Genomic DNA, 16,352 nt, shown 5'->3' with positions numbered 1-16,352 from the left:
TGTGTCTGTGTCTGTGTGTGTGTATATATGTATCTTTTTATAATAATGAATAATGTATTGATTCTTTAGAAAATGACACAATCTACTGGGTGGACATGGGACTCAGTACCATCAGTAGAGCCAAAAGAGACCAGACCTGGCGAGAGGACGTGGTCACTAATGGCATTGGGAGAGTGGAAGGAATCGCTGTGGACTGGATCGCAGGTTGGTATTGTGCACCAATCTACTCTCATGACTCTTGTCTCTGTTAAAAACTTACGTTATAGCTTCTCTCTTTCATGGTGCCAGATCCATAAAATACTGATCAACTGAACCAATAAACATTTATTCCTATGTTACACTGTGACTTCTGTAGTTTGTGGATGTTTTGTTATAAATTGTCTACAGTTATAGAAACATCTTCTGAAATATTAAGCTGTAAGCAATGGGGCACTATTTGGAAATGGAAATATTTTATGAATTTACAGTTATTAGGAAATATGTAAATTACTTCTGTATTTGGCAGAAGCAAATGTTTTCACCATCCATAGAGATTGGTAGGTTTATGAGGATGTGCACAGATGCAGATCTCCAAATCCATTGGAGATCTGAATATTTTGGGAGTGCGGAGCACAACACTATCTCCTGGCTCTCCCATAGACAGTAGCAGTGTTGGAGATGGCACAGTGCTATGCTCTGCAATTGGTAGTTTGGGGATAACCATCAAACTTGGTACAGCCACTTTCATAGATTGGCCATAAGAGACAGTTAACCAGTGTTCTGAATAGTATTGATACTTTAAAGAGTATCATAACAGTATGCAATGTAGCTTGATAGCTCCTTCTAGGGGTGGTTTTCGTTCTCGCTAAAGATTAAGATTAATGTATTAGGAAAACAAATTGTAGATTATTGTTTTGTCTGGATGCAGACATTTTTTGGTGATAAATGATATTCCTGTGATTTTCCAGCTTTTTATTATTATTCCCTTAGAGGAACGCTCCTGGCATAAACCCTGTGCTTATCTTACAGTCCTGAGGGGATAGAACTTGAATTGAAAATATCAGGACTTTGTGTTATAAGCATGCCATGGAGAAAGACTGGAAGAATGAGAACTGCAGCTCTATTACAGAATCATGTCTCTGCGCTGCATACTACCAGACATTGGGGCACATTTCCTAAAAACAGTGCAAACTGCACAGGGTGCGCCAGATTCTGTCGATCTTTGTGTAATAAATGTGCACGGGAACACCCCTTTCAGTGACGAAAATTTTTTGTGTTGCAGCTGCTCTACTCTTCACGCAACACATAATGGTTGTGTGCAACACAAATATGATGCAGACACTTCTTAAATACATGAGCAAACAGTTTGCACATAAAAGAATGTGCAAAGTCCGACAGAAATCTGGTGCAAGGTCCATAGTAAATGTGCCCCAATAACTATTGTACAATCCCATTTGGTGGATTCTAATTTTTAATTTTTTCTGTTATTGACGATTTCATTGTCTGCGACTCGTTCTTTAACAGGCAACATCTACTGGACAGATCAAGGCTTTGATGTTATTGAGGTGGCTCGTCTAAATGGCTCCTTCCGTTATGTTGTGATATCTAAAGGACTGGACAAGCCCCGGGCCATTACTGTGCATCCGGAGAAAGGGTAACGTTCGATAATATTCAATGCTAGTATTAATAGGGTGTACCGGTTTGTGAAAATAGATGAAAAATGGCAAAACATGGACATATAAACTTAACAAATGGTAATGGTAACTGATACACAGGAAATGTTTGCTCAGCTAATAGCTGGCAGAGGATTGTAGTCACTACTTCACTTAGTAGTTGGCTCAGTGGCCAGCTGAATGAACTCTTACGGAGTAGGATCTGTTTTTCATGCCCTATAAAAACCTTTTGAACAGTCTCAACAGTTTTTTTCCCTTTCAATGTTACTAATTTTTCCTTCCCTTTCTACTTCTTAGATATCTGTTTTGGACTGAATGGGGTCAGTTCCCTCGAATTGAAAGGTCTTTCCTGGATGGAAGTGGGAGAACTGTCCTAGTAGATGTCAGCATCAGTTGGCCCAATGGAGTCTCCATAGATTATGAGGTACGAGTGGTATCATCACTTTTTATACCCATACGAGGAGATTTATCAGAAGTGTCTGAGTTAAAATTGCTCCAGTTGCCCATATAAACCAATCAGAGCTTCGCTTTAAATTTATAAACTGCTGTGGGAAAATGAAAGCTGAGGTCTTATTGGAGTCCATGGGCAACTAGTACAGTTTTGCCCTCACACACTTTTGATAAATCTCCCCAATAGTGTTAGTGTATATCGCTATAGCCATTGTGCTAAATTGCAGTGGTCAGGAAAATCTGAGAGCCGCATTGCTATATTGGCTACCATTTTTATTTATAATTGTTTGCACCAGATTTAGTATTTGCGCGACTATTGCAAGAATGAAGGAAGCATGAATATTAGTTATGATATTTGCTGGATTTTCCTTCATGCTTCCCGTTATTTATAATTTGCATAATATAATACACCTATTCCTAATTTTCTAATTTAAAACTGATCACAGTAGTGATCATTGTTGGATAATAAATGAAGAAAAACCTTTTCCGAACAATCGTTATTTAGCTTAATGTGGGTTGGGGCTAAGATCTACAGTCCATAGTGCTCACAAGATGCTAGTCTTCAGCTACATGTAGGCTTGCTGCTCCTGTTGGTCATATGACACCTCAACCTATTTCAGATGATAAATCTCAGCATTACTTGTCTTGCAGGAAGGAAAGCTGTACTGGTGTGATGCTCGCACTGATAAAATTGAGAGAATTGATTTAGAAACCGGAAAGAACAGGGAGGTTGTGCTGTCCAACAACAACATGGACATGTTCTCGGTGTCTGTCTTTGAAGATTACATCTACTGGAGTGACAGGTGAGGACTCTCGCAGATGTCCCCATGTTTCTTCTAATCCATTCTCTCTACTTGTCAAGTCCATTTCACCTTCCCAGTCTATGTTAATCTCTATCATTGATGTGAGGAAATTTGTGCAAGATTTACCAAGTCATTGGCTTATTGAAAGGACTTGTCATCTTTTATTCACTCCTTTCATATGCCATGATCAGTGATTACCAGTTATGTGCCAGGAGGATACATCTTCTACATAACACAGCCCTGAGCTTGGCATGTATGTTGGTGGCATATCCTGGCACACATCCCCCATTATCACGCAGGAAGTGGTCTTACCAATAATTGTCAGAGTGGGCTCCTAGTAATGACTAGAGATATATATGAGTAATATAGAAGCGGGTAACCATTCTAATTTCTATACATATATGCTATATGATGTGTATGCTGTGTTCTTGTCTTGCAGGACTCATGCTAATGGCTCTATTAAGAGAGGACAAAAAGACAACGCTACAGAGTCTGTATCTCTCAGGACTGGAATTGGAGTACAACTTAAGGACATCAAGGTGTTCAACAAAAATCGACAGAAGGGTAAATAATATACATCTGTAATAAGCCGACAGAGTACAGACTTATTCCTCCATATAAGGACATTCTATAAACCTACTGTACTCCCCTCTATGGGTTCTTGCAGGTGTTACGGGCCACTTAACAGTATCCCAAGTCAATTTATTATTTTTATGAGGAGATACTATGAACCTGCAGTTTTAAGAAGCAATCTCCTGTCAAATAACAGATTACTTGCTATTTTTTTAATCAGTTGATGAGAAAATTTATTTCCCTGTACCATCTTTCTGCTCTTCCTTTCTCCTGTAGTGAGCAGTCAATTGAACAAAGCCGACAATAAGATCAGGAGGCTAATATTTAACTCTTTCCATGCCAAGAGCATGATTGATGGTTCAGCTTTCTGGTTAGACGATGCAATGACTCTTAGTAAAGAGTGAAAGAGGACCTGTCACCCCGAAATAGCCCCCCACCAAATGTGCCCCCCCATAACCCTCTCCTTAGCCCCTTTCTCCCCAGCAATTTTTTTTTCAATTTATGGTCGGAAAGGTGGTTTAAACAGATCCTACTTCTTACAAAATAAGAGGTTGGATCCTCATATCTCGTGGGCTGCAGTCGGCCTTATTCATAAGGGGGCCGGCCGACACTCCCCCAGCACGCCCCTGTCAGCTAGGACCTATAGGAGAAGCATCGCATATATTGCATAATCGCTGCCGGCTCTCTGCGATGTGGCCGCGCCACACTAACAACAGCGTGGGGCTTATTCACATGGCCGGACGCGCTGCACTGACAGCGGCTGCGGCCGGGCTTATTGACAGTGCCGGCCGAATATATCTAACATTCGGCCAGCACTATCAATAAGCCCGGTGCGGTCGCATCCACTGTCAGTGCAGCGCGTCCGGCCATGTGAATAAGCCCTGCGCCGCTGTTAGTGCGGCAAGCCGGCAGCGATTATGCAATATATTTTGTAAGAAGTTGGATCTGTTTAAACCAGTGGTTCTCAACCTGTGGGTCGGGACCCCAGCGGGGGTCGAACGACCAAAACCGGGGGTCGCCTAAAGCCATCGGAGCCGCAATTTTACTGTGTTTTTACTGCGAGTTGCATGGTTTGGGGTCACCACAGCATGAGGAACTGTATTGCGGGGTCACAGCATTAGAAAGGTTGAGAACCACTGGTTTAAACCATTTTTCCGACCATAAATTTAAAAAAAATGGGGCTAGGGAGAGGGTCATTGGGGGGCACATTTGGTGGGGGGCTATTTCGTGTTGACCGGTCCTCTTTAAGTCATAAGACACTTTATCAGGCTTCTCTCAGCTGTCAGTGGATACAGAACATAAAATTGATTTACACAAACTGCTTAATAAGGAAGATTTATTTAATAAAGTATATTACAATGTATAGTCTTCGGCACTATTTATTGATGTGGTTTTGTTAAAAGTTTAGTTACTTTTTAATGGTCATAAACGCCATTAGTTCTTAAAGATCGGACCCTCTATCCGTGCCCCTGATATCCTTTTTCCTTTAAATTGTCTTTCTCAAATTAATTTTAAAAAAATTGTGGACTTCATCTTTGGTCTTAAATGTGCTCAGTTTTCTGTGTGTAAAAACAAAGTTGAAATCTGCTGAATCGTGGATTTACATCAAGTTCTATTTATGTTTCACATTCTAGGAACCAATGTGTGCGCTGAAAACAATGGTGGCTGCCAACAATTGTGCTTGTATCGAGGCGGAGGTCAACGTACTTGTGCCTGTGCCCATGGCATGCTTGCAGAAAATGGCCTGAGCTGCAGAGAGTATGATGGCTACCTACTGTATTCAGAACGCACCATACTAAAGAGTATACATCTGTCTGACGAGAGCAGCCTTAATGCCCCGGTTAAGCCCTTTGAAGACCACGATCATATGAAGAACGTCATTGCCTTGGCCTTTGACTATCGGGAAAGTGACAAAGGAGGAACACGTATCTTCTACAGTGATATCCATTTTGGAAACATTCAGCAGATCAACAATGATGGCACAGGACGCAAGACTGTAGTGGAGAGTAAGTGACTGGCTACATGCTCTATACTCTGTTGGTTAGCAGCATATGTTAAATAGTGGTTTTAAAGGACATCTACCAACAGGATCAACGATTGTAAGATTAGCACAATGATGTACTGATGTGTGTCCCCTCTGGGAGGATCTGCTCTTCTTTTAGCTTCTTATGCCCTGGGTTTTACAAAAAAGGCTTTTAAAAATTATGCAAATGAGTCTGAGGAGCTCCAGGCTCCATAGCTGTCAATGAAGCCTGGAGCCTGTCCAGCTTATTAGCATACTTTTTAAAGCCTTTTTTTTTTCTTAAAAACATGAGCATGGAATGCTTAAGGGAGAGTGGATCCTTCCAGAGGGGGCAGACACCAGTATGTATGTGTGCTTGGTTTACAATCCTTCATCCTAGTGGTAGATGTCCTTTAAAGCACAAACCTTAGGCCAAATGCGGCCTGAACGCTGGCAATGCTCATTGGTGCAGGAGACCGGGTAGCAGTGAGTATGTCTGATATGTACTCACCACTCCTGGGTATCTCCTGCTCTGGCCTCTGTCGCTGGCTGTATGTGCCTACCTTAGGATCAAGGGCAACGCAGCGTCCGGAGCAAGAGGGGGCCCCAATCGGCAAGGTTATGCATCGTTCATTTAAAGGGTTATTCAGCCTAGGATATATATAGGATAACATTTTCAGGTGTTATATTTAGAATGATAAAAACTTTGTATTTGTTTTCCTCCAAAATAATCCTGTGCTATTTGTTAACCCATCTCTCCCTTATGACAGATGTGGGATCTGTAGAGGGGCTGGCATACCATCGTGGCTGGGACACCCTGTACTGGACCAGTTATACCACTTCCACCATCACCCGTCACACTGTTGACCAGAGCCGTTTTGGGGCATTTGAGAGGGAGACCGTAGTGACCATGTCTGGAGATGATCACCCGCGTGCCTTTGTCCTGGATGAATGTCAAAAGTAAGTCAAATTCTATGTTTAATCCATTCATAAATCAAAGTTACACCAGTTGAGAAGATTGATTTTGTGTTGGACACGCACATACAATACAGTATAATGAATCATGTATTGGCTAAATAATTGATGCGCCGTCTGTTGCATTTCATATAATCTATAAAAAAATTACATTAATACTTTATAGGAATAAGGTCTTTTAAGGATTTGAAGTGACTATATTAGATGCCATTAGTTACATTTTGTAATATTTTTTTATATATATATCTTTTTAACAGTTTTATGTTCTGGACCAACTGGAATGAGCAGCACCCCAGTATTATGAGGGCTACATTATCAGGCAGCAATGTGCTCATAATCATAGACCGTGACATCCGCACCCCGAATGGACTGGCAATTGATCACAGGGCAGAGAAGCTGTACTTCTCAGATGCCACCCTGGACAAGATTGAGCGCTGTGAATATGATGGAACCAACAGACATGTAAGTGTCTTAAGTTGAGACATTCACTCCTCCCTCTTAGGTCTTACTTCTGCACGCCATTGAGGATAATGCACTGGCCCATAAATCCAGCATATCACAACTATCCCTTTGTTTCAGACATCTCTCCTGTAGCATATACATTTCAGTAAGACTATTAGTTATATATCGGGCCTCCTGCTTGTATAATGGTTTATTATTAAAGTTGCAGATCTCTTCCCATATCATAGCCTCATTTCTATAACTCCGTTCTTATTTCAGTGGATATTGAAGTCTGACCCAGTGCACCCCTTTGGTCTAGCCGTGTATGGTGACTACATCTTCTGGACTGACTGGGTTAGAAGAGCAGTTCAGCGAGCTAATAAATACGATGGCTCCGACCTGAAGCTCCTGAGAGGCGACATACCACAGCAGCCCATGGGCATCATAGCTGTGGCCAATGATACAAACAGCTGTAAGTACCAAGTGTATAGAAAGTAATGGCCAATCACAGAGTAACGACAAGATGAGACACTGGCTATAGCAGCATTTTTATTTGACTGCTACCCTATTACATTAAGGCTACATTCACACACATGTATGGGGGACGTATATACGGCCAACGTATGTACGGCCGATATACATCCCCCATACATTTCTATGGGCTCATGGCCCTGTACGGGAGCGGTACGGTGCAGCACACGTGCGGCACCATACCGCTCCGTAGCCCGGGAAAAGATAGGACATGTCCTATCTTTTCCCGTGATACGGCGCCGTGCGCTGTATCTCCCTATGGAGAGGGGCGGGGGTGAGCAGCGCTCATCCCCTGCTCCTCTCCGCAGCGCCGATGTATGCCCGGCGTACTACGGTACGGCGGGCATACATCGTGTGAATGTAGCCTAACTATGTTTTTGATATGCACATATTGATATATCTAAGTGGATGTGATGGAAGTTGATTGGGTTATGCCCTAAGTGTTTCCTAAAATGAGAAAATTGTTCCATGCCGTGAGCTCCTTGTACTTGGCGCCACCTATAGGATTGTAAACTATATCATTAAGGGATATTTACAAATGTTATTGAAGGAAGTTTATTACATTGTAAAAAGCAGAAGCAAAGTGCAAGTAAGGGTCACACTCATTACATCAGTGAAGATTTCCTTTGAAATGATCATCAAAGTTTTCACCCCTTCTTAGAGGATTGTTTATGATTCTTCCAGGCTTTGTGTGCATGGTCTAGTCTTCCTTCCTAATAATAATTAATATTAATAAGTCTCAATTTGGTTTCTTTCCCAGGTGAGTTGTCTCCATGCAACACCAACACCAGTATATGTCAAGACCTTTGCTTGCTCACTGCTGACGGGAGGGTAAACTGCACCTGCCGAGGGGACCGGATACTTCAGGATGACTTCACATGTAAAGGTAGAGTAGTTTCTTCCAGTACAAAACATTCTTCTGGATACAAGGCAAATTTAGGAGGCCAAGATCTTTAGTGAAAACCTTGCCCAACCCTTTGTAGTCATTTATCGAGAGGTTTTCTGGGACCATAAAACCATTTTTTGAAATAGGAGTGAGTTGTAGTATGGCCACCACCGGCCTGTGAACAGAATGCATGGTGTTCTTCACACCATCTTTAAACAACTAATGGATGGTGGTGCTGCTGAGTATCAGACCACCACCAATCTGATGTTGAGGATCTACCTTAAAGGCAGCAAAACCCTTTAATAATGGAAATGAATGGACTAAAATGAATCCTATAGGCTGCAGCCTCCTTATAGGGGGGGGGGGATATATTGTAGACATAGTATTAATATACGCAGATATATTATATTAACAGTTATGTCTTCTCCTTAACAGCCCCGAACTCCACCTGCAATCCTCATGATGAGTTTGAGTGCGGGAATGGTGACTGCATAAACTACAGCCTGACGTGTGATACTGTGGCCCATTGTAAAGACAAGGCGGATGAGAAGCACTCATACTGTGGTGGGTATACACTTCTAATGTCTGCCTTTTGATTGTATTCTTTTTGGATGCGTAGCATCTTCGGAGATATATGTGGTGATGTGATCCTGCACAAGACATACAATGATTATTTCAGCACAGAAGCAGCGTAACCAAGTTTGTTGTTTAATTCTTTATTCTATATAATATTTTGGGGTTAAGCCACTCCATCAGCACCTACTAATGTGGAGAAATTCATTCAGACTGGAGTTTTGAATGAGGCTCCATCCCCTTGGGCGTTATGGATGCAAACTCCACCACTTTCGACCTGTAGACCACGTCTAAACTGGCAGAGTTTTTTTGCTAGTCTCCGCTCCCCGTCCACTCTTTGCCCTAACAAAGTGGCATATGGGTCGGACAAGCCAAAAAGTGGAGTAGGAGATTCATGTGCAAATGGCAGAGCAGGCATAAAGATTCTCCCCCAATGTGTTTCAAGGTCTCTGAAGATCATTTTTGTACTCAAAAATGTCACTGCACTCACTGTGAAATCTGCCCTATAGGAATATCCCAAAACTGTGTTGGTGCATGTGCAGTTATTATTAGTTGTGTACATGAAAAATGAAAAATTCGTTTTCACTTCACTTGCCTGTATTACCCAAAAAAAGATGCCGGTGCACAAAGAAACTGTGCCGAATCATGGGAACATGGAAGGGTGAGTCCAGCAATCAGGCACTTGGGGAAAAAAATTTGTTCTTTAAAACCTGTTTATTTCAAGTGATTCTGTTACCATAGAAAGAAAAAGGTCGTTTCCAGTGCCTGGTTGCTGGACTCACCATTCCATGTTCCTATGATTAGTTGTGGCGCCTTTTTAACAAGTGCTTTAATCCTGAACAATACAAATAGTCCAGCAGGAACAACATATTGTATACAGAACACAATGTTCAGGGATCATAGTTTAATATTTCGCCCTGCTAATGCATCCCATTTAAATATCCGTTCACCAGTGGTCCGCAGCCAGGCTCTAAAAATCATACTGCTTGTTACATGACATGTTAGATGCCAATATGAAAGTCATGAAATACGCTGCCACTTATCCACAGCTAACCGCCGCTGTAAGAAGGGTTTCCGCCACTGTGTAAATGGACGTTGCATCTCTACTGCCAACTGGTGCAATGGTCTAGATGACTGCGGTGACAACTCGGATGAGGTAGCCTGCAACAGTGAGTATGTCCAACCTGGCCAGTGGCCAACCCTTGTTTTACTCCTGCTATATGTTGTGTCCGACAAAGCTACAAAGTGACTTTTCTCAGTATCTAACCTCTTTTTACTGTACGTTACCACTCACCCATTTTGTCTATTACAGAGACCTCATGTGCCCCAGAAGAGTTCCGCTGCCGGGATGGAAGTTGTGTTGGTAACTCAAGCCGCTGCAACCAACTTATTGATTGTGATGACGCCTCTGATGAGATGAACTGCAGTAAGTCATGTGTCACAGATCAATACAACTACACGGATATATTTTGACTGGGTCCACATTTATTTCTGGGTAATTTTACAAAAATGGCCTCACTGAGGCCCATTGGTCAAGACAGAACGTGCATGTATATAAAAGCTTATCTTTATTTATTCTCTTTAAAATTATAATGTGAATAACACTACAAAAACTGTGATTTTTTAAAAAAAATCTACAATCACCAGGACCTAGAGTGATCAATACAATTGTGGAGATATATGTTCTTCATATATTAGTGGCATGAGTGGTGTGTATTGTGGTGTATTACTTTATACAGTGTCAACTTTATCTTGAAACAATATGTAGAGAGAAAAGTATCACTGGATCGCAGACAGGTTCTAAGTATTTCTCCTGAGACAGCAGGTGTCAGTCCTGAGTCACCATTTGTCAATTGTATCTAGTGAAAATGATACAACGTTGTTCTCTCTCAATAATGTTGTTGATAAATAACGTTATACAGGCGGTCCCCTACTTAAGAACACCCAACTTACAGACGACTCCTAGTTACAAACGGACCTCTGGTAATTGGTCATTTAATGTACTTTAGCCTTGTGCTACAATAAAGAACTATAATAGTTATCACAGTTGTCTGCAATTAAGCTTTATTATTATTCCTGGTTCTTATGACAACCCAACATTTTTAAAAATCCAATTGTCACAGAGACTAAAGAAAAATTTGCCTGGAGCTACAATTATAAAATATACAGTTCCAACTTACATACAAATTGAACTTAAGAACAAACCTACAGAACCTATCCTGTATGTAACCCGGGGACTGTCTGTAATTGTATCAACAGTAGGGAGGTTGGAATATAGACAATCTCACTTTCTATCTCTGCTGTATCACTTAAGAAGAGGTATCCAACCGCAATCACACTTGTGTGCCTTGGGCACATATATTAAACTCATATACACACACTCAGATTCAGGGGGTGGGGGGGCTGTAGTGTTCTGTTAGCTTTTATTTAGCGGTCATAGGACCCAAATGATATAACCGCAGATAGGATATGTTAGTGGCAAAAAAATCTGAGTGTGTATGTATGAGCGGCCTTTTTAGTAAAATTGCACAGATCAATACATACTCATTAAATACTTCTCCGAAGGTATCCGTATACTGGCACAGCTGCCATGAATTTAATGCCGTAGAGTGAAGAAGCACTGTAGTGCACAACCATTTCACCAAACGGGTAGATTGAGGGATTTTATTATGATTGGACTTTTTGAAGTCCGTTTCGCTACATTGACATTAAAGGCTACCTGCAGCAAAATTAAGATTTATTTGATAAATTTAGATTGTCCTTATATGTCCTTATTTATGTTATTCCACATTTTAGATAACCCTTTTACTGGAGGAAAGTTGCATTATTATTATTTTTTTTTTTTTTGCAAAAAGTCTAAATAATGTCCAGCTTTTTAAAGCCATGTGACAATGATAAATTCCTCTACAGACTTTTTGTGAGCATGTACAACATGTCTTCTCTCTCGGATAGGAGCCTATTAGAGGCACTTAGTTGGGTACTATTGCTCCTTCATGGTAGAGATCATTAGGGTCTTAGTACTCGGGCTATGACTATAAAGCCATCTTCATTGTAGCTAGTAGAGGGAAATAATGGAGTTGAGGGGTTTTTCACCTTTTTGTTTGTTTTATTTATGTCTGACCATTCTTTTAGTGTTTGTATATGTTTGCACAGTCAGGTCTACTCACTAAACTATTGGATACTCATCTCTGTGTATATTTCTATAACGTCCTAACTACTCCTGTTTTATTGTACCCTAGACATCACTGACTGCAGCAGTTTCTTTAAACTGGGTGTGAAAGGAGGGCCGTTCCAGAAGTGTGAGAAGACCTCTCTCTGCTATATCCCCAGCTGGGTCTGCGATGGCTCCAATGATTGTGGTGACTTCACAGATGAGATGAACTGCCCAGGTAAATACCATATCAATACATGAAAATCTATAGCTATAAATGAATTCTACTGAAGACATGTGCTTCGGTAAGGAAGCCACCAACATGGCGAATGGCTTCTTTATTTTTATTTATCTATTTTTTTGAAAAGTAAAACGGTAACAACTTTCCTTAGGTATTCGCAAGCCACGGTGTCCAGTAAATTACTTTGCCTGTCCAAGCGGACGCTGCATACCTATGAGCTGGACTTGTGATAAGGAGAATGACTGTGAGAATGGAGAGGATGAAACCCATTGCGGTAAGAAAGGGAGGGGTTGTAGTGACTTCTAAATGGGTTGTTTCTTACATACAGTATATTGATCCATTTAAATCTGATATTGTCCTTATCACCTTCAAAAAAATTTTGGGATGGGCCTAACAATGGCTTCCCTGGGTCTTCTGTGTTAGTAGTTCTATTTGGCATCTCCAAATTAGGAGATATTTGACTTATCTGGACTCAAATTAATCGTAAACTAAATTTTAAAAAAGGAAAACCAATTATGTATACAAATGATTAACTATGTTAAAAAATTTAAAACAATTACAAATCAAGTGCACATTATTGATATCCACCTGTCCATAGCAGACAAAACTATTAATTTAGAAAATTTTGGTAAAAAAATGGTATGTACATCTGAATATTATCTTTGGAAACTTCTACTATAATAAGCAAGGCCCAAAAAGTCAAAAGAAAAGTAAGACCATTTGGAATGCAAAAGTAAAAAAAAAAAGGAGTTTCTAAGGGGTAATTCATGTATCCGAACTGCAGTGTGTAATTCAAGGGCCCAATCCAAGAAACGCAACTAATTGGATGCCACTAGGTTGCCTTATTATACATTTATTTAGAAACAGTAGATACAGCCTATTGTCTTCATCGGTTAATGACAAATGTCTAGACTTATATCTTGTTCTCTAATTCTCAGACAAGTTTTGTACCTCAATGCAGTTTGAGTGCAATAACCACCGTTGTATCTCCAAACACTGGGTCTGCGATGGATCTGATGACTGTGGGGACAAATCTGACGAGGACATCCGTTGCCGTAAGTCAACACCCAATTTTTTTTTTTCTCGTTTTAAACTGCAAATGTTGACAACAGTATTTTACTTGTGTTTTAGAATCTGCTACATGTAGCCCTGAAGCCTTCCAGTGCCCCAGTACCCATGTGTGCGTACCCCGGCGCTGGCTGTGTGATGGCGACAAAGATTGCCAAGATGGAGCAGATGAAAGTGTCCATGCTGGCTGTGGTCAGTAACCCTATAGTGTCAGCTTATTGTACCTGCAAATTCTTTTTTTAAAAACTTTAATATGTAGAGTGTATTGTTTCCAAAGTGGGGACATTTTTCAACAGTGGCGCTTCCCTGAGACACATGTCACCTCCCTGGGCCTGGGTGAAGTTGGGTCTAATTTGTGATGTAGCATACACATAGGGAACTCAATATAGAATTGATCTATAATTCTCAAAAAATACTATAAATCTGTTGGTCAGGAAGAGGCTGCTCTCCTTTCTCTGAGGCCCTTTCCTGACATGCCCATTTATTGGTAAGCAGGTGTGAGGGGCAACAATGTGCAAAAGCCTCAAATTTGGGTGCAAAAATGGTCATGCTCTACAATTTGCAACTTTTATCATATATTTTACTCCAGAACTGCGATAAAATGTATGATCAAGATTAGCTTTTTAAGTTGGGGTTTTTATTCCCTTATAATGTATGGATATTGATCATATTCTGTGTAATGATCACTGTGCTATTGTGCCACAGTTTTGACTAGTGTTCACACAGGAGTATTATTTTATGTATATCTTTATGTATATATTGAAATATAATTCAGGAAATGGTTATGGTTGAATAGCTTATATTTCTCGTGACTCCCCCAAGTATTCCACTCAGCCAAGTGATAGAGAAGAGAAAACCATGTCAAAATTTTATTTGGTAGCGATTGCCCCTGGATACACTACTAGACCTTTATTTTTAAGTGATCTAGAAAAACTTTCTTATTAAAGTCAATTTCTCTTTTATCCCAGTGTTCAACAATACCTGTGACTCTAAAGAATTCATGTGTCAGAACCAGCAGTGCATTCCTAAGCAGTTTGTGTGTGACCACGATGCTGACTGCAGCGACGGGTCAGATGAGTCTCCGGAGTGTGGTAAGCTGCTGCATGCTGTCTAATCTGCTTCTACTAGATCCTTGTAAGACGGTAAAGGTAAAGCACAATTTGATGTACGCACAGTTTACGTTCTGTCTCTTATTTCTTTCTGTAAATGTAGAGTTCCCTACCTGTGGTCCTGAAGAGTTCCGATGTGCAAATGGCCGTTGCTTACGAAACAAGCAGTGGGAATGTGATGGAGAATTTGACTGCCATGATAAGTCAGATGAGGCACCGAAAAATCCACGTTGTACCAGCACTGGTAAGCCTAGGAGATGTTAGTAATGTGAATTTCTTTATGGTTTTGAACAATGGAATTGTTGAATTCTTGCTTTTTTATACAGTATAGTAGTTAAATGGCATAGAGTTGGTATATATAGAAAATTTTATTTCCCTACTACTTTTTTCAGAAGGCAAATGCAATGACACGTTCTACCTCTGTAAGAACGGAAGGTGTATCCCAGAGCATCTCATGTGTGACAACAACAATGACTGCGATGATGGCTCCGATGAGCTCAACTGTTTTATCAATGAGTGTCAGAACAAGAGATTGAGTGGCTGCAGTCAGGAGTGTGAGGACCTGAAGATTGGCTATAAGGTACACATCAAGTCATGGAAAAGTATTGAGGGTTAACATGGTAAAATATTGTAAGGTTTGATTGATCCGGGGGATCCCAATGACCTCCAACAGGTATAACAGGATGAGATCCAATTAAGTACATTTAATACAATGAATTCAAATGATCAAGAACATGGAGCAAGTTAATCTTAGGCTATATTCACACTGACGTATGGGGGACGTATATACGGCCGATATACATCCCCCATAGACGACAATGGGCGCACGGCGCCCTACGGGAGCGGTACGGTGCAGCACACGTACGGCACCGTACCGCTCCGTACCCGGGAAAAAGATAGGACCTGTCCTATCTTTACCCGTAGTACGGCGCCGTGCGCCATAACTTCCTATGGAGAGGGGCGGGGGTGAGCTGCGCTCACCTCCTCCTCCTCTCCCCGTGCACTGCCGTTGCCCGCTACGGTACGGGCAACGGCAGTGTGAATATAGCCTTAGACATTACAGAATAAAAGTGGTTACATCTTGTGATTATTGGCAGATATCCCAGACATACATATTATTGCCTACATTACATTATTTGTTCTTGTATTATGCTGATTACTGCTGGTTAGGCTACTTCCTCATTTATATGTAGGTAAGCTAAATATGAAGCAGACAACATGGCTGTAAAGCAAATAAGATTTGTGGATAATAGAAATGAAGATTTACCTTCACAAAATACGTATTCACCTCTTCATTTGGCCAGTGGTACAGCAGAGGCTCTCTTCTGGTCCTGAAGATTTGTGACCTTTGGCCAACATGTCACCACTTCAGCCAATAATTGTTATGTGATGACAGAAAGTGTTATACCGATGCAAATGATTGGCTAAAGCACTAACATATTGGCAAAAGATCAACAAAGACCAGGAACCTCTGCTGGACCTCAATCTGAACACAGAGGCTGATTTGCGTATTTGATTATATTTTTTTCTTTCCATTGATGCTTCGGCTTTGGCTCCGTGTCTCCGCGTGCGGCTGTCATTCAGGTTGTGATGTCAGCCGCTCACTTACATCATAGTGTGTGCCGCCATAAGCACATACTCATGTCAGTGAGTGGCTGATGTTATGGTGCTTGCGATGCCACCGCATTGAGATACGAAACCGGAGCATCAATGGAAAGAAGAGGACAGCCGGGGAAGGTGAGTACACATTTTGGTTTTTTTACACACTCGAATATAAGTAGAGTTAGGTAACCTAATAAAATCTACTATTTATACATTTCATTTAGAAAGTTATGGATCTTTAAAACTATTAAACCTGAAATGGAAACAAAAATAGTATTCACCTTACAGCCCAAAA

The 16,352-nt window shown here is 40.9% G+C and overlaps 1 protein-coding gene across 2 annotated transcripts in view; it reads left to right on the top strand.

Annotated features, from left to right (window-relative positions):
• LRP1 (LDL receptor related protein 1) overlaps nucleotides 1-16,352 on the top strand; it is a 192,610-nt gene that overhangs the window by 143,248 nt on the left and 33,010 nt on the right. For both annotated transcript variants that reach the window (XM_072134915.1, XM_072134914.1), the window contains exons 36-55: nucleotides 70-204; nucleotides 1,504-1,633; nucleotides 1,950-2,076; nucleotides 2,754-2,905; nucleotides 3,345-3,469; nucleotides 5,113-5,484; nucleotides 6,251-6,440; nucleotides 6,713-6,917; nucleotides 7,176-7,368; nucleotides 8,188-8,313; nucleotides 8,749-8,877; nucleotides 9,936-10,055; nucleotides 10,199-10,312; nucleotides 12,126-12,275; nucleotides 12,430-12,552; nucleotides 13,217-13,333; nucleotides 13,410-13,538; nucleotides 14,315-14,437; nucleotides 14,559-14,699; nucleotides 14,848-15,035. In XM_072134915.1, the coding sequence (XP_071991016.1) occupies nucleotides 70-204; nucleotides 1,504-1,633; nucleotides 1,950-2,076; nucleotides 2,754-2,905; nucleotides 3,345-3,469; nucleotides 5,113-5,484; nucleotides 6,251-6,440; nucleotides 6,713-6,917; nucleotides 7,176-7,368; nucleotides 8,188-8,313; nucleotides 8,749-8,877; nucleotides 9,936-10,055; nucleotides 10,199-10,312; nucleotides 12,126-12,275; nucleotides 12,430-12,552; nucleotides 13,217-13,333; nucleotides 13,410-13,538; nucleotides 14,315-14,437; nucleotides 14,559-14,699; nucleotides 14,848-15,035 (3,089 nt within the window). The remainder of the gene's footprint in view (nucleotides 1-69; nucleotides 205-1,503; nucleotides 1,634-1,949; nucleotides 2,077-2,753; nucleotides 2,906-3,344; nucleotides 3,470-5,112; nucleotides 5,485-6,250; nucleotides 6,441-6,712; nucleotides 6,918-7,175; nucleotides 7,369-8,187; nucleotides 8,314-8,748; nucleotides 8,878-9,935; nucleotides 10,056-10,198; nucleotides 10,313-12,125; nucleotides 12,276-12,429; nucleotides 12,553-13,216; nucleotides 13,334-13,409; nucleotides 13,539-14,314; nucleotides 14,438-14,558; nucleotides 14,700-14,847; nucleotides 15,036-16,352) is intronic.

The sequence above is a fragment of the Engystomops pustulosus genome, chromosome 2 (genome assembly GCF_040894005.1).
Source record: "Engystomops pustulosus chromosome 2, aEngPut4.maternal, whole genome shotgun sequence".
In the NCBI taxonomy this organism is placed as follows: domain Eukaryota; kingdom Metazoa; phylum Chordata; class Amphibia; order Anura; family Leptodactylidae; genus Engystomops; species Engystomops pustulosus.
This window is presented reverse-complemented; position numbering and strand designations above follow the sequence as displayed.